This window comes from Centruroides sculpturatus, unplaced genomic scaffold, assembly GCF_000671375.1.
Source record: "Centruroides sculpturatus isolate CEXI.00-Female unplaced genomic scaffold, Cexi_2.0 scaffold127, whole genome shotgun sequence".
NCBI lineage: Eukaryota > Metazoa > Arthropoda > Arachnida > Scorpiones > Buthidae > Centruroides > Centruroides sculpturatus.
Window position 1 is genome coordinate 175,025 of NW_019385000.1, and position 23,313 is coordinate 198,337.

A 23,313-nucleotide genomic window follows, 5' to 3' on the forward strand; every position below is an offset into this window, starting at 1 on the left:
TAATTAAATATGACTAAATTATAAATCCGAATAACTGAGGAAGATAAAAAATTACAAATATCTCCATTATAACCATTTAATACATATTGAATAATTACGTGCTTTAACAAATCATATACTATATCATTTGGGTACTTGGGGTACTGTACGTCCTGCCTTTTCCTAATTCCCAAGAGAACCCAAAAACACCGAAAATTCGTAAGTTATCTTCTACCCTGTTCTGCACTTATAAAAGATACTAATGAATGATATTTGTCCATTTATCCATGGAACTATGTCGTGTGATGACCAAACTTTATTTTTTGTTCTTATGGTCAAATGAAACTCGAGTGCAACCAGCGTCACAGTGATCCGAAGTTGAATCATACAGTTTGAAGCTTCTTGCATAAATGTACAGTACAATGCCCTTTTGTATAGCTTGTGCTCCTTCTTTTTTTAGTCTGAGTGTACTAGTGTATATATCGACTAAAATGTGTGACGTAATTCATGTTAGTAAGATTAGCATGTAGACACAAGTACTTATGCATTTCAATTTATAAATTTTATTGTATGTTATGGGCACTTTTAATTAGCATAACGCATTAGTTAGGAATTTTAACCTTCTTATGTTGTGAATTTAAATGCATATATATCCGGCCTTTAGTTATGAGAAGAAAAGACATTATTACTTCAAATTTAGTAAATTGACATTTAAATATAATCACGTATATTTTTGCAGAAAAGTCGATCATTTTCTTAATGTCATTAATATTATAATTCATGTAATAAGAAATTAAGTAAATAAATATATGTATAATTTCTTGTCTTTCATTTTTACTTAAAGACTGACATTTACATAGATTTTAATATTTTTAAAAAAGACTATTATTCACAATTAGTAAATTTGATATTTAGAATAAATTTGCCTTGAGTCAGCCACCACCATTGGTGAACATTTCAGTTAAATATCATAGCGTAAATAGTGACCCATGTTGAATTAGGAAAATGACTTCTGCACATTTATTCTGGGAAAGCCCACTAGTCATCATCTACGAGATTGACAGTTATCTTGTGGAATTATTCTTATCCAAAGTACGGCACAAGCCACAAACGACCACCAACAGGGTTTGTGTTGTACCGTACATAACATAAGAATGGTCCCTCTGAATAAAGCACGTGTTTGAATATTTTGAGCTGAAATTTCGAGTGTAAAATTTAATCACAGATGGCGAGTTAACAGAAATTTCTTGGGGGCTGATAACCGGCTTTTATCATTTATTGATTTTCTGTTTCTGTTATAGAATTCCTCAATGAAACAGCAATTTCATGCAAAGCAGCAGCCTTGTTTTCTTCTGCTGCTGCCATCCTTTCTTCTGTCGTTGCCTTCCTTTCAAAATGTTTTGCAATTTCACTCATTGCTTGTTGTATATTTTTTAAAATGAGTAACTTTTTGATGAGAAGATAGACATTCTTCTAAATATGCACTTTCACCTATAGAATCATTTGATTGTACACAAAAAATATTATTGTCCATCATAAAGTTTAATAATTCTTGTGCACCATTTGGTTCCTTTAAGATTTAAAATAATTAACAGAAGTTCGTAAGGAATCCCTGGAATATGTGCTGAGTGATTACATAACTTTCAAATCCCCTTGTGTTACCTATTGCTGCATATTTATTTGTTCTCGCTTAAAATGTGTGACGTAATTCATGTTAGTAAGATAATTTTCATGACTTTCCTGGAAGTTGATTTCCTGGAAGGATGAATTTCCTGGAAGTTGATTTTCATGACACCAGCCTAGATATACGGTTAAGTATGCTTATTTCTCTTTTTAGGGGAATTTCGAGTGGGAGGATCGCGAGTACGTGGAGTCGATGTAGGCTCGGATTTTAGTCAAGGATGAGCCCATATTGAAATATAACAAAACGTTTAATAAAAGAAATAAATAAAAAAATTACAAGATACGAAAACTTCTAACTCGCGAGAGAGAGAGAGTTTACATGGATTTTAACGTCATACTACCTCATCAAATATCTTAGAAGTATTCGTAGTCGTAGTCTTCTATTGGGAATGTGAATCGGAAGAATAAATCTTTTATCGCTTTCTGTTGTCTATATGGTCCCTTCAAATAGTATGGGAGATGGTCCTTAGTTATATATGGCAATCTTATTACCGAGATCGACGCTTACGTGGCCAGTTAGGATGGCAGGTTTTGCTTCGGACAAACTGCGTGAAAAGGTGGGAAATCTACCCTTTTTTATAGGGACAGCTGACTCGTCTGCACAGGATAGTGAGTAGCTCTAGTCGATCCAGAAAGGAAGTTCGTTTCCTCCCTTTCTCAGAAACGAAAAATGTACATCCTTTTTGTTAAAATTTTTTAAATCAAGAAATAAAATATTTTGTTATAAAATTTTATAGAAATTTATCTAACTAATCCGCGGATCTCACATTATTCATAAATAGTTAAGGTAATTATTTTTAAGTAATACAACAGCATGGTTTATTAACTCTTCTCTCTCTCTAATTGTTCGTGAAGTAAAATCATTCTTACACCAAAAGACTCCATGTTGTTTTCAGGTGGCTATTGGAACCGAAAACGAAACGTACAGCTCGGAATAGCATTTTCACACTTGATTAACCTCTTAACGCCCACCTGTTTTTAATTATAATGTAATTAAGCATAAAAAATACTTAAAACTGAAAAAAACGAAAGAAATGCGTTAATTTTGAAGAAAAAGCTTCAAATTTTATTTTCCTTTGTCCCGCCTTTCTGTGAAATTTGACACTAATGAGTCATTGTTTACACAGCTGGATGACCTTGAGAACAGCTGGAGTCGGATTTCCCGGGGCATTCTCATAGATGTCTCGGGAGGACAAGGGTTTAAAGTAGGGTGAATACTAATTTAAACTAGAAACAAATGATTCCGATAGAAACTGGCTTTTATCGTATTCGTTAGCTTAACGATACGACTCAGAATAGGTCCCCAGAGTGAAAATGCTATTCCGCGCCATACGTTTCGTCTTCGATTCCGATAGCCACGTGCGATGACTTAAGTTTTTCCTATCGATTATTCTCGAGGTGCCGTTACGAACGTAACGAAAGTTATTAATTCACCAGCAATTAAAGATAGACACAATTAGCATTGGATGTCATGAATCTCGTTTTTTCTTTCTTCTTCGAGGTGATGCTTTTTGACTGAATGATACACGCTTTAAAGAACTTTCTCGTCTTTCAAAGCCATTACTATTACATTTATGCAACGAATTATAAAGATGGTGCTAAATGTACAAGTAAGCTGTGTAAGCTTTAGTTTAGGGCCCAAAGTTTTACAGGAGCTCAAAACTTGATATAAAAAAGAAAATTGATATCAAATTTTTAATAATTTTTTTACAAGCCAATAAAATATACTTTTTATTTTGTGTAGTATTTATTTATTAATAAGTAATATTGTTTATATTACAATTTATAGTGATTTGTTTTTAATATAAAATTTATTTGATTTTTATAGGTAGCTTTTTCTAAGCTTTTAGCAGCTTCTTGCTATCAAAAAATGAGGAAAACGACATTTTTAGTGTTTACCTTTTTAAATTGTACCTCATTTTACAATGTATTGCAAATACTTTTTAACAATAAAACATTTATTATTATAATTAATATGTTTATGTTAATTTTAATTTCTAATACAGTATTGGCACTCCGTAAATGGCAATGTTTACTTGAGATGCCCTTATTTCTGTATTTATGTATTATAAATATTTTTTGTATAGGCCTATATACAGTTGGTGTAAACTGTATACTGTATTTTCAATTAAATGATTACAAAACTACTAAATAAACTATAATTATCATATGAATTTGCAATAAATTTTAATAATAAAACTAACAAGCGTAATAATTCTGCTTGTCATTATGTGTTGCACAGACCTGACGTGCCATTTCGGCACTCAGGATTTAAGTTATTGCCGTATTACTTTAGATAAACAGAGTATTTAAAACGGAAATGCTGAATCAGGGAATCAGGGTACTAAAGTTTAAACAGTTTGTCTCTGTTCGAATATTATAAAAATCGTTGAAAGTACAACAGGAATAAAAACCAATGCATGAAAAGCCGTTTCTATTGCAACAAGCACCACAACTTTCACAAATGTCGACAAAAAATATACTTCAGAATACAAAACCAATATTCCTAGTCCAGTGGTCACAGAACCTTGAATTACAGAAAGCCCAATACGATACATAGAATCTCTCATTTTCTCGTTCGCACTTTTCTTGGATGATGTGAAATAGGCAAGAGACATGTGACAAGGATAATTCACGCTGAATCCGACACATAAAATAAGGTTCATCATAGAGAAAATATCCACATTAACGCCCCATAATGACATGTAACCCAAAGTTTCTATTATAGAAGTAAGCACTGAAATGGCCACAATGATAGCAACTAAGAAATTCGTTACCATTAGGAAAAAGATTACAATTATTAAAACAGCCGTAATCCAAAATAATTGGTAAATTGTATGTTTTATGATTATACCTTGGTTAATTACACTGGATTTTATGCAATGTACCAATACAGGAATTTCAGATTTTTCGGCAATTTCCCATATTTCTTTCAACGTATCTCTCTCTGTTTGTGAAGAATTCAAATTTTTTCCCATAACGAAGAATCTACTATATAAGATGTCGGTTCCATCGCTATTGAAGACGACATCATTTGACAGTGACTTGGCTGCGTGAAGTTTGAAGAAGACATTACGAAGACCATCGATGAAATCCTGTTTGTTCGACATGTTATAACCTCCTAACGAAAATTTTGCAACAGGATTATTCTGAAACTCCTTATAAAACTTTAACCAGGATACAGTGTATTGCTCTTTGGCCACGTGGGGATGTTGCTCGAACCTTTTTAAGAGATTTTCTATGGATTTTTGAACTTTTATATCTGAGTAATCCAAGGTTTTGTTAATGATTACGTGAAAAGGATAAGAGTAGTCAGTGAAATATGTGAATCTAATACGAGAGCTTTCTCGCAGTACAGATCCTTCGGAAAATAAATTTTCAAACTTAATGCCATGTTGAATGAAAACGGCACCCCAAATTGCAACAGATAAATTAATTACATATATAAACCCAACAATTATTTTTACTGTTGGAATTGACAGTATTGTTCCTAATACATCTCTAACAAATGCCATCGACGTTTCTTCTACCACGTCATTTGCCTCTCTGTCTTCTTCGGATTCTCCTGTAAAGAATAAAACTTCAAAATAGATATTTGAAATAAAAATTTTCACGATTTAAACGTATTTAATGATAAAATGCATTATAAAAGTAGATCAAAATGGAAGTAATAACAGTGCAACATGAAGATTTAAATAATTACAATGGTCTTATAATTTCGGTTTTGAAACATTGATCACTGATAAGCCCACTTTCTTTTTAATAATTTTAACATGTAAAACCTTGGAGATATTTTTATTCACCCTGTTCCGTTTATGGATAAAATGATACAGTAGAGCGTCGATTTTCCGAATAAATTGGGGACTGGTGTTGTCCGGATAACTGATATTTCGGATAAGTGATTTACGTACGATAAAATAGTTTAACGTATCCGATGTCGAAATTTTTCTCCGTTGCGTGTCTCTTCTTGTTGAATTTTCGTCGATGTTAAGCCTAGCAAAGACTATTGTATCGTTAAAAATTATTTTTTTATTTTGTACAAACAAAATAAACATATTGAAAAATATAAAAATAATAAAAAATTATACTTCAGATGTTAATTTAGTATCAAAAACGTAAAATATTTGAGTAGCCCAAGACATAGCCAAAGATTGAAGCGCCACAGCACTGGCGAAAATTTAAATTTGCCAACTGGAATTCTTTCCGATGATTGACGTTTTGGATGATTGACTTTCGGAAAATCGACGCTCTACTGTATTTTTATTTACACTGAAATTTTAAACATTAAATTTTTTCATTCAACTCACCTCCTGTAAAACATACCACAGAACGAATATCACGATCTTCTCTGTATCCACTTATCGCTAAACATCCTCCAAAAAACGTTATCTCATACAAAAACGTAAATACAATGCAAGTCGCTGTATAATAACAGAATACTCTGACAAAAGGAAATGGACTCATCATTCCGATGCAATAAGAAATGAAGTTGGTGAGTGAAGTTAACGTGATGGAAATCCCCGCTTCACAATATGTTACTTCCATGCGCTTGTCAACCGTATGTTTGGGATTGGTGACTCTCCAGCAACCTATCAGTACGAATGCATCATCTATCTCTGTCACTAAAGAATAAATAAATAAGCAATTAACTTGGTAGTATTATTACTAAACAAATAGATATAAATATATAAAACATCTTACCAAGCACTAGATATGGAATAGTGGCATTCCACGAGATATTTTTTATACCGAAAGCTGACATTAATCCGAAAGAAGAGACAACTGCTAATCCAGCCGACATGACACTGGCTGCACCAAGAAAGGGTTTACTTTGCACCCAACTGTTGCTCATACAGAAAAGTATCGATAATACAATCATAAACGCTACTAAACCTACTATTTTAGGTTTTGTTGCATTTAACTTATTCATAAATTCTTTCTGCATAAATAACTGCGAATTTGGAAAGACGTTGACATGTGGAAAATTATATTTCTGGATAATATTGTAAACCACCAACATCCATTCATCAAACAATTCCTTCTTTTCTCTATTTTTTTCATCTGTCGAATAATATAACATCACGGCATTAAAATTTTCTATGAAATTATCATTATCCAAAATTACTCCACCCAAATTTACAAAGTAAATTTTATAGGTAAAAGACAATGGATCTATATCAATGGGATATTTCAACTTCTTTCTTTTCTGAAGTAAAGAATTCACACCCACTTCTGACATGACTTCAATAATCGGATTTTGGAAGCATTTATTGTTACTTAATGCACAAATATCATAATGATGTATTTGCTTATCATCCTTGTTAAGTGTTACGTTTTGTACTATTTCATCGATTAATCTTACATTCGAAAGAACATTTTTATCGAACATTTTTCCTCCACCTTTTCTCGTGATATATATTAATAGGGTATTGGTAACATCAGGAATTCTAATCTGATCAGAAAATTCTTCTGAATTATACGAAAAAGTACTTTCAACAAATATCTTAGTATTAAAAATCTTTCCACTATCTGCAACTATAACGTCATAATAATCTTCGCTAGTCGACATCCTTGCAAGGAAGGGAGAGAGAGATGCTGTGAGAAGTAAAGGTATACTTATAAAATAATATGGATGCCGTCCAATTACATTTCCTAATCTCTTGTAAATGATGCAAAGGTTTTCTCTTATACAGTCGATATTCATTTTATTCTCTTCAATAAAGAAATGTTGATAACTTGTTTGCATGAAAGAATTAATGTTTGTAAAATAAATTGTATTCTTCTTTATTTAAAAGTATACTAGGCAGTTTACTGGAGAAATATAATAAGAAGAGACATGTTTGCTATTTTATCTTTACCTTGTGTTGCTTATGATGAAGAATTATAGAGAATGAAATCACAAGAATGAGAGATCCCGGTATTCTGTTAACCTATATTTACTGCCTCACCTGTAGAATAAATAAGGAAACTTGATACAGATTGATCACTGTTTAGATTTATATTCAGTTATTTTGCTATATATATACAGGAACTATACAGGAAGTTTTAAATTGAAGCCGATTATAATAATATAAATAATTAGAATATAAATTACATACGAGTAGCTCATTCATTCTAAAATTTTATGCTATAAAATACTTCACTTTCTGTATAAAAAACAAACATACATCTAATTGTTGTCATGACAATTAATTATAGCTTAAAGCTGCAATTAGAGAAAGTTGTCAAACAACACGTGAAGGAAAACTGCTGAACAGAAGTTACTAATGAAGGAAAAACTGCATTATTTCTTTAATTATAATAATTAGTGCAACGAAACATAGACTTGACTCTACAAGAGGGCTGTAAGTTGGCTGATCCCCCTCATCTTACTCATCATTACAAATGTGTAGTATATCTAATACGTGCTTCCACTTTCAAAATGAGAAGTAAGGCTACGATTTGACCCCTATTAACACCCGTCACCCGAAATGCGGATAGCATTTCTCTTTATTTATGTCATCAAGAAAAATGTTTAATTTATTCGCAAATTAACATCCATAAATGCAGAAAAAACACCCCGAAATGTTTTGCATTTCTCGATGTCTCAAGTCCCCTTAGTTCAAAAAATGTAGAAATCTTAAAGCATCATTGTTTGCTCTGTTATATATAACAGAGTCGGAAAGGAAAATTTGGCTTTTTGACTTCTTTAAACACTTTTCCCTATGGGCAATAAGAGGATTTGTTTTCAGATTTGATTGCTTTGATAGAATACCGAAGGCAACATCGAGCGATCTATTGACGGGAGGAATTTCAATGGGAAAACTGGTCGATATTTAGATATCAGACACGTAAACATAACCGGTAAAACTACAAATGGACTGCCCTATCGTGAGGCATACCATATATCAGTGTCCTGCGGTTTCATCCACTGGTGGACTCGCATGTTTTCACTCTATCACTGGTTATCCTCGTAAGTTCCGCCAGTTCCACACAGTGGCGTACCGTAGTGGGGGAGGCAAAATTTCACAATAAATAATAATAATATCTTGTAAAAATTGGAAATATCCTAATCTATACTTGCATCGCGCCTACGATAGTGCTATCGTCCGACAGTCCGGGAATCGGCTCGCCATCCGGAAGAACTAGTAATTTTTTCATCCGAGGAAATCCTGCGAAACTTGTTGATCTTTTTTTTTTTGCTTGTACGATTCATTTGCGTTCATATAAACCGCTAATATCCAACAGGACTATTTTAAACAGGTCGCTGCACTACCACCGAATTTTTCATTGCTTGTTCTGTGATAAAACTGAATTTTGGTCTTTTAAATTGAAATAACTAAATAAGGGGAGCCCGAAATTTTCCTCCGCCCCAGGCGGCTGACACCCACGGTACGCCACTGGTTCAACAATGAGGAGCCCGAGTAAGTAATAAGGGAAGGCATACCCGGAATTGAACACTCATAGAGAATATCTGGGGAATTAGCACTCCCAGATCCGATCCCTGTACCTCATAGACGGTAGGCTCGCCCATCCGTCCAAACTAATACGGCCGAGATAATTAAAAATAGACGTAAATATACTAATTAGAAAGTAGATAAATAGCCTCAAGTCAGCAATTAAAATAATTTTATAGAATTTTAAAATAAAAATTCCTCACCTTTCTACAATTACATGTGTTAAATATATGTCTATAGACACTTGCAATTAGTTAAAAATTCTCTATGCAATTTCTGAGTAGAATTTTCTGAAAACAATCAATAGGATATTTATCAAAAGTAACCAATCAGATTGAAAACATTTGCTATTTTTGAATGTTAAACCAATGAGGTGAATGGCGATTTTCCTTGTGTCTTATCTATTGCGAAAATCGAACATTTTTTCATACGTCATAAATTAAAGTATTAAAGAAATTTTTATATTGATTTAGTGAACGTCTGTTCTATCCGAAAAAATCTTTCCAGGAGACTACCTCACAGCCAATTCAGGTTACAAACTCCTTTTATTAGCTGAATTGGCTGTGAGGTAGAATCTTTTATATCTCCTTTTTTCGGATTGAAGAGACGTTAACTGAATCAACATATAAAACAGCTAATCCATGGGAAAATTCAGAACAAAATTTTAATATATTAAAATCTCATTTTCTAAGAAATATTTACGTTAAAATTTATCGAAATAAAGAACTGAAACCAGTTTAACACAGAAAACCGCCAAATTCTTTTAAGTCGTGCCGCGAAATATAGTAATGAGCAGCACCATTTAACGTGTGCTATTAAAATTTATTGTATGTTCGCTTACCTAAAATGATAAATAATTTAATGAGTGTGTAATCAGTTCATTGATACTACCGAACGTAATTTAAAGTAATGAATATGAATTATAAATACATGTACTGTACAAAGTATATAAAGAAGTAGAAATGCCACCATTACAGAGGATAGAAAACACTGTTTTATGTGAATGTCCGTACGAAGAAAGACTAAAATAATTAACAATTAACACCGTTTGAAGCGTTTTGTACAACAGAAACATTGTTCGCAGCAAAACTGCGAGGAAATTTCGGTGGTAGGAGTGTTATGGTTTCGAGTGCTTTTTCTGTATTGGGAAATTGGATTTGGCATTCTTTACGTGTTTCATGAATAGCGGCGACTATCAACAAGTTCTGGAGAACAAATTGCTGCTATACAAACGAAGATTCAGAAGGATTCCTCTTATTTTTTAACAGGACAACATATCTATCCATGTATCACGACATCCAAAACAGTGGTTTCAAAATAAATGGATTCAACTTCTGAGGTGACCAGTTCGTTCTCCTGATTGCAACCCTATGAAAAACGTATGGGAGATCTTGATTGGGCAAATTTATGACAAAAATCGATCTTACGCCCACGTTGGACACTTAAAACGAGCAATTGTCACTGCTTGCAGTTCCCTGGAACCATCGATCATAAAAACCTAGTTGTTGGGATTCCAAATCGCATTTTCGATGTTATTACTTCAGGAGGTGCGCCTATAAATTACTAATTTAAACTATTTTGTAGTATTTAATGATTTTGAGTTCATTTAATAGTCGATTCTATAATTTTGTAAAGCACTTTATGCACAATTTTCATTTTATTTTGTTTGGATCTAACATAATTCAATAAATTCGCTATTTTTTTATTGACGCCATTTAATTTTAATTCTAAGAAAAAATTTCCTATTTATTGTTCGGTCGTTTTAATTTATTAAGGTAAAAAAATTCCAAGAACATGTATTTATTACTTCTAAACACGCAAAGTGAATTTTACGATTTGTCTGCTGTTATTACTAAATTTGATCGTGGGTAGCGAATATTAATTATTCTTTTATCTAGTTTTCCATAAATCAGACGGAATAAAATTAATTCGTATGAAAACCTTTGAGGCAGGACGCCCGGATTAACAATATATGAATTTTAAACTTTACGTTATTCCAATTGAAATATTCTCCCCTGAAATTGGATTTGCTGAAATTGGATTGAATATTCCCCCCTGAAATATTCCCCCTTGGATGACCATTTTCTTCTCTTCGTTACAGTTAATATAGAGATATTAGCCTTGTAGGCTCTTTCTCCGAATCGACTGCACTCATTGGTCAGTGGAAGTGACCGGTGCGAGTGACGTAAGTTTCAAGCCTCATCACGTGATGGCGGGCAGTAATGTTGGTCTTAGGTTCATGAATTAGGAAGCACAGTATTTACGTGTGTTAAGTTAATGTTTAGTGTCGTGCCCAGATCTTGGCGGGCGCTAGCGTATTGAGGGCACTGCAGGCAAAAATGAAGGGACGTCTCCTGAGCTTCGCAGTGAGGACAATTCGGTGAATCACTTAATCGGCGAGAATATAAGAAGTGTGAATACTTTTGTGATGATGTCTCCGTGCTTAGCCGGGCCAGCAAAGTTTTCATGTGCATATTCGAGGAATAGTGATAATACTATGTGGTGAAGGGACGGAGGTGCTCACTGCCTTTCTTCCTACAAGCAGCTGTCCAAGTATCCGTCAATAGACGGATAATGTCCTTCTGGACTTGGATGACCCCTCTGTTCAATGAAAAGTATGATGTAAAGGAATAATACATTACTGATTTCAGGTGGTGAGTATATATTTTAAAATGATTAATAATTGTAGTTTTACTTAATACGATACAACTTATCTGTGATTACTATTCCACTTTAAAACTTACTTTAAGTGAAAGAACCAAACAACAAGTATCATACTTAAATCCTCAAGTTCGAAATGAATGTTTAATTTATAAACCCGCATACTTTCATAATGAAAGTTGATAACCTAGCTACTGTTTTCCCATGTACATTCGCTGCACATTCCCCCAACTTTAACAAGATTAAGCGAATGTGCAGCAGGGGGAATGTACATTCCATGTACATTCCCCCTGCTGCACATTCGCTTAATCTTGTTAAAGTTCGATATAAACAATTAGAAATGCTAAATTTTTCTGGAATATACTGTAATTTTTTAATGCTATTTATGTGGGGAAAATCTTGATACAGATACATAGAGTAAATTTACAACTGCAAACAAGAGACTAAGATTTTTGTTGAACATTTGTTTATCGAACGGATTAATAAATTATATTAAAAATTTCACAAACAATAGTTTTTAAGCGATTAACATGGAGTGCCAGCAAAGGTGTCAACAGATATATATTGAACCCGAAACGACTGGAAAACGGGAAAAGAAAGTTAAAATTGTCGTCAAGTAATTCGAATATGATCATTGCCCCTGAACAAAATCTAAATCGGTTATTTTGAGAAGTTTTATTGGTTATGTTGAGAAATTTAAAGTAATAAATATATAAGTAAAGGTTGTTTTTACTAATCCTGCGTTCGTGTGTAGCGACAATCAAGGCGACAATCATTCTGGTTTTATTCAGCGATTAATAAAGCTGTTAGAAAAAAATTCATTTGTATTTTGAAGATTTCTATAATTACGTTCTCTGTATTCCATTTAATGTTAGAGACTAAATTTATTTAGATGAAAATGGTTTGAAATTGAATTTGAATAAGTCTAAGGTGGGCGTTTTTCTTAGAGGTGGTAAGAATGCAAAGACAGATAAATAGTGGTTTTAGAGTTCTTCAATTCAAGTTGATTCCAATTACAAATATTTGAGTGTTACTTTTTCGACTAATGATCTATCTCCGATGCATAATATCAATAAGAAAACTCATGCTAGATTATTGATGAATAAAACTATTCAATTGGGGAAATCGGCTAGATTATTTACGTCTATTGAAAACTGTGGTTTTGCCTTCTTTGTTATACGCCTCAGTAATACAGGGGTTTTCATTTAGTTAATCGTCATGCTATACAGATTGAATTTATTAAAAATTTATTTTGTTTACTTCGTTGTACATCAAGTTATTTAATTATAATGGAATGTGATTTGACTCCTATAAAACTTATGATTTTTAAAAGGTTAGGGAATTGGCTTATCAGGATTTCTAATTTTGCTTATGGGGTGCTTGAAGTTTCTGTTGGGTAATAATAGTATAGATTGGACTAGTGTCCTTATTTAATTAATTGACGGATGCTTTCAAATTTTAATTTTAAATTTAACCTTAAATTTCACTAACTTTTACATAATTTATTATTTTATATTTTCTTTTTGATTTTATAATCCGTTCAATGTATTGAAATGATTTGTTTTGGAGAGGTGGTATTGCTCCACGCATCAAGGAATGTATCCAGATTGCATAATAAATAAATAATAAATAATAATTTAAAATATTTTCGTGTTTAATTTGAAATATCGAGTAAAACATAAAATTTAAAAACTTTTTCCTTCATTCATGAAACTACCTTAGATTCAAAAAGCTTGATTAATCCTACAGAAACATTTGCTTAAACCCTTTTATAATTTGAAGTAAAGTTTAGACCTGTTGTAATTTGTATTTTTCGGCGTTTCGATAATCTAGAAACTCGAAAAATAAAGATAAACCCCAATAAAAATCTGTACGTGTGAGTTTGTGTTAGTCTGTAATTTGCATAATATTTCGGGACTGGCTTTAACAAAATTTTCCAAGTTTTGCAGGATGATGTGTATGTGATTCAATTGTTGTGAATTTTGGTACATAAAGGTCAAGGGATGGAGAGATAAGGGTGGTCGTTTGTAATATCTCGAGTGGCGTCAGACTTAATAAAAGATTTACTTCTGATTAGCATTTATAATTAAAATATTTTACATTTATTTAAAAGCTTACGCCTACCTGAAATTAAGCTTTACCCTTTTTATAATAATTTATAATATAAAAATTAGTTTTAAATAAAAACTCATAACAGATGACGTTATACATAACTTCTTCTTCTTCAAGTTCCATATTCGTTTCTGAATATAGGATTAGTATTATAACAATCTCAATTGTGCTTCACGTTTGAGTTCTTCCTCTTTCTTATTTTTCGATTTATATATATTACTTAACCAACTTTTCCTTCTCCTTCCTGGGCTTTTCTTTCCACAGATTTTTCCCTCTAAAATGTTTCTCAAAATTTCATATTTACTTCCCCGGATGATGTAGCCAAAATACTCCGTCTTTCTTCTTTTAACTGTATTTAAAACTTCTTTTTTTCCCCAATCTTTCTAAAACTTTATCATTTGTTATTCTATCTGCTCAAGATATTTTTAAAATTCTTCTATATAACCACATTTCGAATGCTTCAAGTTTGTTTAACATATTTTTATCTAAGGTCCACGTTTCTACTCCATAAAACAAAACTGACATCACATAGCACCTTAACATTCTAACTTTAATATTTAAATTTAAAACATTGCATTTAAAAAATTTCTGCATTCTGATAAAAGTACCCCTTGCATTTTCTATTCTAGATTTAATGTTTTTAATGCATCTGCCATCTTCCTGTATGTTAATTCCCAAATACTTAATTGATGAAACTCTATCAATTGTTCTGTTTTGTATCTGCAACGTTACATTATCTATGTTTTTCTCGCATGAAATAAATCGCTTTGTTTTCTTATAATTCATCTGAAGCCCGTAGAATTTACCTATTAAATTAATCTTTCCTATTAATTAATATTGTGAAATCATTTATATTTTCTTCTAAAACAACTGTATCATCAGCATAACGTATATTATTTACATTCATCCCATTTATTACGATCCCAATGTGTTCCATATCTTCTAAAGATTCATTAAAAATTTTATCTGAATAAATATTAAAAAGTAAAGGTGATAAAATACTTCCTCGCCTTACTCTTCTTTTTATTTCTATTTCTTCAGATAACTCAGAAACAATTAAAATGTTGGCTTTCTGTTCCCAGTAAAGATTTACTATAATTTGCAATTCATTTCTATCAGTTCCTTTCTTCCTAAGTATATCTATTAATTTATCATGCAGAATTCTATCAATTGCTTTTTCGTAGTCTATAAAACAGGCGTATGTATCCTTGTTAAATTCTTTCTACCAGAACTCTATAAGCAAAAAGAGTTTCTCTCGTTCCACAAGATTTTCTAAACCCAAACTGTGTGTTACTTAAATCTTCTTCAATTTTTTAAATATATTCTTGTATGAATTATTCGTAATTGTCGTAAATCTCCCCTTATACTCTCATACTAGTGTTATTATTATCGATAATTTTTATTATCAATGATCATAATGTAAACTAAGATCCTTTTTTAATACGTTATGTAATGTCCATTAGTGACAATCAAGGTAAAACATGATTTCTATTCTCATAAATAACCACTAAAATCATTTTAGTAGTAATAACGAAATAATATGTCAATCATCTGTTGCATAAATGTATAAAGAATAAGGTAATTATAAGTAGATCGCACAGTGATGTTAAATTTTCTTCATAAAAGGTCAACGGAATGGATAGATAGAAGGTAATCACCTGTCATATCTCGCGAGGAGTCAGACTTAATGAAGATTTCATTTGTTGTTAGCATTTAGTGTTATATGAAACCCATCTCTACCATCAAAATTAAGTCTTTTGCTATTTTATAATAATTAAAAATATATAAAATTTTTATAACAAAATGGTCATAAAAGATGGCGCCACATACAATTTTAGTTATTTATTTTGATTAATAATACAAATGTTTTTTTTTTTTTTTAAATAAAATATCATGAAATATAAACAGATGGCAACGCTAAATACTACCAGGAAAGTTAAACAACTCGCTGCTGGTTTTATTTTCTTAGTAGCAAACATTAATCTCTCTCTAAGATAAACTTATTGACTGTTAAATTATTATATACGTATGGTATATAATCATTTTCTAGTCGTTTAACTACAATAAATCTGATTTTAAATTTAAAAATATAATAATAATTCTGTGATCAAGCTCCTAAAATCTGTTTCTAATATTTCTAAATATCTAGGCCAACAATACAGTTAATTGAAATTACAGGTTTATCAATTAGTTTGTGTCAAAGTATTGTAAATTTGAAAGGTAAAATACTTATTTTAATTCCTTTAACCTTTTTGGCAGATCTTTCTACAGAATAAAATTTCTAGAAATTTACATAACTCACAATTCTTGGAAGATGATAAAATTCATCAGGTTCAGTCGATAATATTCTCATTGATTTGTAAACTGACATTGTTTAGGATTATTATAACTTTTACATATGTAGCTATATTATAAAATTTCTTTGTAATTGGCAATAGAAATATTATTGTCATTGCTTACCGGTAATAGAACCGTTTATGTACCATTTCTGTTGCATATGTAGTAACATACGTGGCACAATAATTGAAAACCGCATATTCTATGAGAATTACGGTACAAAGTTATTTTCTATAAGAAAAATTTCACGACTATAAAAGGTTTACTTTATATAACATATTCCGTGTAATCTCATCTATTAACTTATTTTAATATTGCTATAAGTAATAGCTTAAGCTTTTGTTTTGTTTGGTTTATTCAATCAGACACGTGGACGATAGGTGGAGACAGTATACTTCCCGATTTAGGTTTTATAAACATGAAAAAAACCTGAAAGACTCCATGTGGCCAGACTGTTACTAATACTAGATTTTTTTCCTTTCTTTTAAATGTAGAATCATAATCCGCAATAAACTCTGTGAATTTTCATTTATCAGAATGAAGTTCACCCTGTTTTATCCATTCTAGCGCTAACTATAATGAAACAGATAGCAATCTTCTGACAACTTTTTTGTTTAATATTTTTGGTTCAATAATTATTTGTGGGGTGCGTATTTTCAAGTAATTGTGCACGGATTAAAATGGACCACCCTCTACATAGGAATATTTACTCCATTTTTCTAAACTATAATTGTTTGGAATGTCTTCATTAATCCATATTACTTTATAAATAGGCCAGTTGGCAGCACTATAGTGAACGGTTAGACGCCATGATTGTTTTAATATTTAGTCAAGCGTTTAGAAAAACATTCGTACCGAGAGTAAAATGCCACCATTTACTTGGTTAGTCGTTACTCAAGAAACTGTATTAAATAATCACTACTTATTCCAAATTTTCCTTCATAGAGGAAAAGAAAATAGTATATTGGCGCCACCCTGAATAATAATGCCACCCTCATTGACTATCTTGCTATGTGCATCAGAAATTTAGTAACATTGCCAGTAAGTAGTAACTAAAATAACAAATGTGAGTTGAAATAATTAGGCTATTGCACCTTGTGCTGTGCTGTTCATTTCTGTGCCGATGTTGATACTATCGAATTCTTTGCTCATCCGAAAAATCAAGATATATGTACAGTACATAACAATTTCTTGTAAATACTCTCGCGCTTCTTATCTGGTATAATGCTTCCTAATGTATTCCTAAGTTTGCTGATTGTACAGATGTATCACACCTTGTAGTTTAAGTGATGAAACGGAGCTATAGATCAAGTTCCTATAGACTGGACTGAGAAAAGATTTCCAGTCCCTGTACTGGAATTGTATTTTAGGACTGTCAAAGCGTATACTTTTGAACTTGATCTCTGACTCCTCACTGACTGTTTCGACACTTCACACGTGTACAATGATTCGTATTTGAAAACGTAAAAGGAAAATAGCTCTGTTAAACATTTAAAATAATTAATACATGCAGAGAATTTAGGAAATTCGTGCAATCTCAGTTGACTGAGTATGTAAGTGAGCTAACTTGTTGAAAAATAATAAATCTTACGAAATGCTATATCAAATGTTTGGGCTGCTGCTGAAAATACAGGCATTCTATAATTGACTAAAAATTAAAAAAATCTTATTAACTGTTTAAATTCTATTTAACCATAATAAAAGGAAACATCATTTGTATAAAACAGTTAATTTTATTAACAAGGTTATATATCAATACTATATCCATATATTAATATTAAACATATTAATACAGTATAAAGTTATAAAACGAAGTAACAGTATTAATTGTTAAATATTCTTCATGCCTTTGAACACGGAAAAGATGATGGAAAGTACAACAGGGATGAAAAACAATGCATGAAATGCTGTTTCTATAGAAATTAGAATGACAATTTTGACAAATGTCGATAGCACGTACACATCAGAATACAGAGTCAATATTCCCAGTCCTGTAGATAAAGATCCTTGAAGGACGGCAAAACCAACAAGATACAAAGAATCCTTCATTTTATCGTTCGAAGTTTTGCTGGACGACATAACATAAGCATAAGACATGTGAGCTGGGTAATTAACGCTAAATCCAACGCACAGTATAAGGCTCATAATAGAAAAGATATCCAGATTGACTCCCCATAACGACATGAAACCCAACGTTTCTATTATTGAAGAAACGACAGAAATGGCGACAGTAATAGCAACAAAGAAGTTAGGAACGACCAATAAGAAGCACGCAGTTATCAAAACTGCGGTGATCCAAAACAATTGATTAATCGTATGTTTAATTGTAATGCCTTGATCTATTATGCTCGATTTAAGAGAATGCACTAGTACGGGAAACTCGGAATTTTCGGCAATTTCCCATAATTCTCTCAAGGTGTCTTTTTCTACTTGCGAAGAATTCAAATTTTTACCCATGACAAAAAATCGACTGTATAAGATGTCGGTTCCATTGTCGTTAAAGACGACGTCATTAGATAGTGACTTGGCTGCGTGTATTCTGAAGAAAACGTTACGAAGACCATCGATGAAGTCTTGTTTGTTCGACATGTTATAACCTCCCAGCGAAAATCTTGCAACAGGATTACTCTGGAACTCCATATAAAACTTTAACCAAGATACGGTGTATTGTTCTTCTGCAACATGAGGATCTTGCTCGAATCGTTTCAAAAGATTTTCTATGGATTTTTGCACTTTTCTATCTGAATAATCCATAGTTTTATTAATAATTATTTGAAAAGGATAAGCGTGACTTGTAAAGTACTTGAGTCTAATTTGAGAACTTTTCCTAAGTAAAGAACCTTTGGGAAATAAACGTTCATACTGAATACCGTGTGTAATTGAATGACAACTCCATATTCCAAATGATAAATTAGTCAAGTAGATGAAAATTACGATGACCTTTGNTATCTTAATTATGAAAATATAGTAGCATGTTTTTTAATTTCTGGAACCTAACCCTCCTTTTCGTACTAGTTCTTTGTTTCGCATAACACGGATTCGCATAACACGGCAATTTTTTGAAATGTAACTACCGTGTTATACGGGGGTTACCTGTATTGAATCTGTCCGGTGAGTCTCCTGAATGCATATCAGATATATCATTTTCTGTCTAAATTTTAGCCACAATAAAAACTTAAAATAAATTTTATTCTATTATTTTCAAACAATGTAAGCTTAACTCGTGATAATTCGGCCACTCATTTCATAGATGTGTGCAACGATAGAGTTTCCGATTACTGAGAGTGTGAGCCTAAAAAATGCCTGTCAGTTCTGGTTCTTTTTCGATTTTTAATGTTTTATGTCAGAGGCATTTTTAATGATGTTATTAAATTCCGTTGGTTAAAAATCGACAGTGAGAGGAGATAAAGATAAAGTGAGAGGAGAAAGAGGAGGTGTTTGTAATGTGTCGTATTTTGATAGGGGTAGGACTTGAACATTTTATTCGTTATAGGCATTTCAACTTTTCTATAAAACTCATTTCTACCGTCAAGATTAAGCTTTTTGCCATTTTATAATAATTAAAGATATAAAAATTTTTAATAACAAAATTTATAACAAAAATGTATCGGGGACATAAATTACTTTACTTACTACAGGCAAATTCGAATGGCTGAAGATTCTTCTCTTCTCTGTATCCACTTATCGCTAGGCAACCCCCGAAAAACGTTATCTGATACAGAAAAGTGAATATAATGCAAGTAGCTGCGTAATAACAAAATATTCTAACAAAAGGAAATGGACCCATCATTCCTATGCAATAAGAAATGAAGTTGGTAAATGAAGTTAACATAATAGAAATTCCTGCTTCACAGTATGTCGCTTCCATGCGCTTCACAACTTTATGCTTGGGATTGGTGACTCTCCAACATCCCAACAACAAGAATGCATCATCAATCTCAGTAACTGTAATAATGTTTTAATAATTAATATAACTACACTGTAATTAAACAGTTTATAATATATAATCTAATTACCTTACCAAGTACTAAATAGGGAATAGTTGCGTTCCAGAAAACATTTTCTATGCTTAATGCTGACATCAATCCAAAAGAAGAGAGAACTGCTAACCCCGCTGATATCACACTTGCCACACCAAGAGAAGGTTTACTTCGCACCCAACTATTACTCATGCACGACAACACCGAAAATATAGTCATAACTGCCACTAAGACTCCTATTTTAGGTTTCGTATCGTCAAATTCATTCCTAACTGCTGCTCTTACAAACAAAGGAGAATTTGGAAAGACAATCACATAGGTGAAATTGTATTGTTGAATCGCGCTATACACAGAAAAAGACCATTTCTCAAATAAATTCCTTTTTTCTTCGTCTTTATCATCAGTCGAATAAAGTAACAACATGGCCTCGATGCTGTCTACAAAATTGTCATTATCCAGTGTCACTCCTCCCAAATTTGCAAAATAAATCTTATAAGATAATGATAATAAATCTATATCTATGGGATATTTTAACTTCTTTCTTTTTTGAACTATTGAGTCTATACCTACCTCCGACATTACTTCGATAATCGGATTTTGGAAACATTTATTATTTTTTAAACCGCACAAATCAGAATAACCTATTTGTTTCCCGTGGCTGTCGAATGTTACATTTTGTATGATTTCGTCGGCAGATCTTATTTCTGTAAAAACATTTTTATCGAGCATGTTTCCGCCATCTTTCTTCAAGAAGTAAATCAAGAGGCAGCGGGGGAAATCGGGTGCTCTTATTTGGTCTGAAAATTCAGCTGAATCGTATGCAAAAGTATTCTCTACAAATTTCTTTGTATCAGCTATTTTTCCAGTATCGGTAGTTATAATATTATAAAAATGTTTGTTCGATAATGACCTTACAATGAATGGAGACAGAACAATGGAGAGAATTACAGGTAAAGCAATAAAATAATATGGATGTCGTCCGACCATATTTCCGATCTTCTTGAAAACAATGCAAAGGTTTTCTCTTACACACTCCACGTTCATTTTAAAGTTTCAATGGTCTTGAAGAATTCTCTTAATTTCGTTGCCTAAAATATGAATATTTTTGTGTTAAAGAACGTTTATATTTCGCGAAAATATTTCTAACAATAGTATTGACTACTCCAAAAATTACTTAAAATTATTATATAATTATGATAACAGATTTCTTAGAATGTAGTGAAATATTCTATACATTCTACATGTAATACTACTTTACACTACATGTAATATTATTTTACATTATTCAGAATACAGTGTGTTTTTATTAACATTATCTTAATGACAAAAGAGTTCTTTACAGAATTGTACGTCTTCATCATATAATGCATTAGTTGCACTGAGATGTTTACAGTAAAATAAATTAATTCGTTCAATAAAATTGCACGTGTAAATTGTTCTATAGGTCGAAGGCAATAGGTAAATTTTTTCATATCTTCTGACAACGAGAATAATAAAGAAGTATTATCTTAAGAAGATTTATCACGAAGTATATAGAATCACTGACTATAAAGAATAGAAACCAGCACTGCGTAATTTAATACCAAAACAGTTAGCTTTATTTTTCTATAGTATATGTTAAAAAAGATTGCACTCAACAGCAATACGAAAGGGATGCAGGATTTAGAGTGGCACATATCATATCTGATGTCACTATCCTAATAACATTTTGCCGGTTACCAAATGGCTAGGTACCGTACGTTTTGTATACTGTTGCTTTAAGGTTAACCTAAAGAAAAATCCAGTGGATTTTGTGTGGAAAACATAGTTGTGATATCCTTGTTGTGCTATCTGTCGGTTGCAAAATTGTTCTGTGAGATTTTGACGCACGAGTTCGCTACACGTGTAGAACGTACGAGTGTTATACACGGGTTGAAATACCGGATAACTCGATGCTGAACATGACCGACTACTTGTATTCGATGATTTTATCCCCTGATCCACTAATGGGCCTTTTTACAGTAGTGTTCATAAGTATAAAAGCATTCTCGATTGTTGTACAATCTGTCACATGTGCGTGTGGTTAGATGGGTGGCCTGACTGCCGATAGATAGCGCTGAGCCTTGTCTACTGCTCGTGGAATATATCCTTAGTCTACCTCTCCGCCAGAACCACTTTTGTGTTAGACCTCGTGCTGGTCACTCGTGTAGGTACTTTGTTCTTTGTTACTTTCAATAAAGTTTACCCAGTAACTGTACGTATATTCTACTTATTTTATACTTGTCAACGTAAGTTAACGTTACACAATCAACAAACTGTTTAATGACTTATTTACATGGATATCGTTATGGTGTGTCGCCTGCGATTCCTAAATGAATGCTAACCTTTTAGACTCATATAGTTTTTTCGGTAATTGGCAGTGAAATATCCAACCTTCGAACTTAGAAAAGGCCACAAACATATTTTCTTTGAGCATGGTCGGATGATAGTATGAGACAAATCAGCTAATTTCTCCTAATAAACCCTTCTTAAAATTACTTTCTACATTTTACCATAAAAACAAGCGCCTGCAAGACTGCTGAAAAATTGTTTCAGCATTTTCGGGACGATTTCAGACCTATATGACAAAACTTTCAGTTATATGACGATCATAATATACTAGAATTTGATTCATTCAATAATTCACAAAACACCATCCTGGGAGGATTTTCTGTGGGATAATAGCCATTATTTCGGTGTTAGACTCGTGACACAAATCAAAAAAATTCGGTTGGCAAGACCATTGGCGACACGCGAACCCATGACCAGTACCAGCGTTCAATAGTTTTATCCACTCGGCCATAGGTGAGCTCTGAGTGCTTCGTACACTAAGATGCTACAAGAACACTTCTGGGCTACCGCAATACATAGTACAAAAAGCGCAATAACTTTACACTGATGAAGTAGGGATGCCGAAAGAAAAAAATTGAAAAACACTAAATTACACGCACATACACTGGCAAATTACAGATACGAGACGTGCGTACACGAACAACAATATTTTAATTATTAATTTAAAGCAGTGTTTATACTCTTAATCAAGGAGTATAAACAATGGAGAAATGAAACAACTTCATCTTACCTTGTATTATCTTTCACTAAAAATA

General features: G+C 32.2%; 2 protein-coding genes across 2 annotated transcripts; both read right to left on the minus strand.

The window, feature by feature from the left end:
* Positions 1 to 4,013: 4,013 nt before the first annotated feature.
* Positions 4,014 to 7,231, minus strand: LOC111633203 (patched domain-containing protein 3-like). Its single transcript, XM_023377741.1, has 6 exons — positions 6,364 to 7,231; positions 5,970 to 6,284; positions 5,130 to 5,227; positions 4,956 to 5,023; positions 4,517 to 4,884; positions 4,014 to 4,423 (listed from the first exon to the last, which is right to left on the minus strand). The coding sequence occupies exons 1-6, from the start codon at positions 7,229 to 7,231 to the stop codon at positions 4,014 to 4,016; spliced, it is 2,127 nt and encodes a 708-aa protein (XP_023233509.1).
* Positions 7,232 to 19,833: 12,602 nt separating this feature from the next.
* Positions 19,834 to 21,232, minus strand: LOC111633204 (patched domain-containing protein 3-like). The gene is made up of 2 exons (XM_023377742.1): positions 20,230 to 21,232; positions 19,834 to 20,153 (listed from the first exon to the last, which is right to left on the minus strand). The coding sequence occupies exons 1-2, from the start codon at positions 21,230 to 21,232 to the stop codon at positions 19,834 to 19,836; spliced, it is 1,323 nt and encodes a 440-aa protein (XP_023233510.1).
* Positions 21,233 to 23,313: the final 2,081 nt, after the last annotated feature.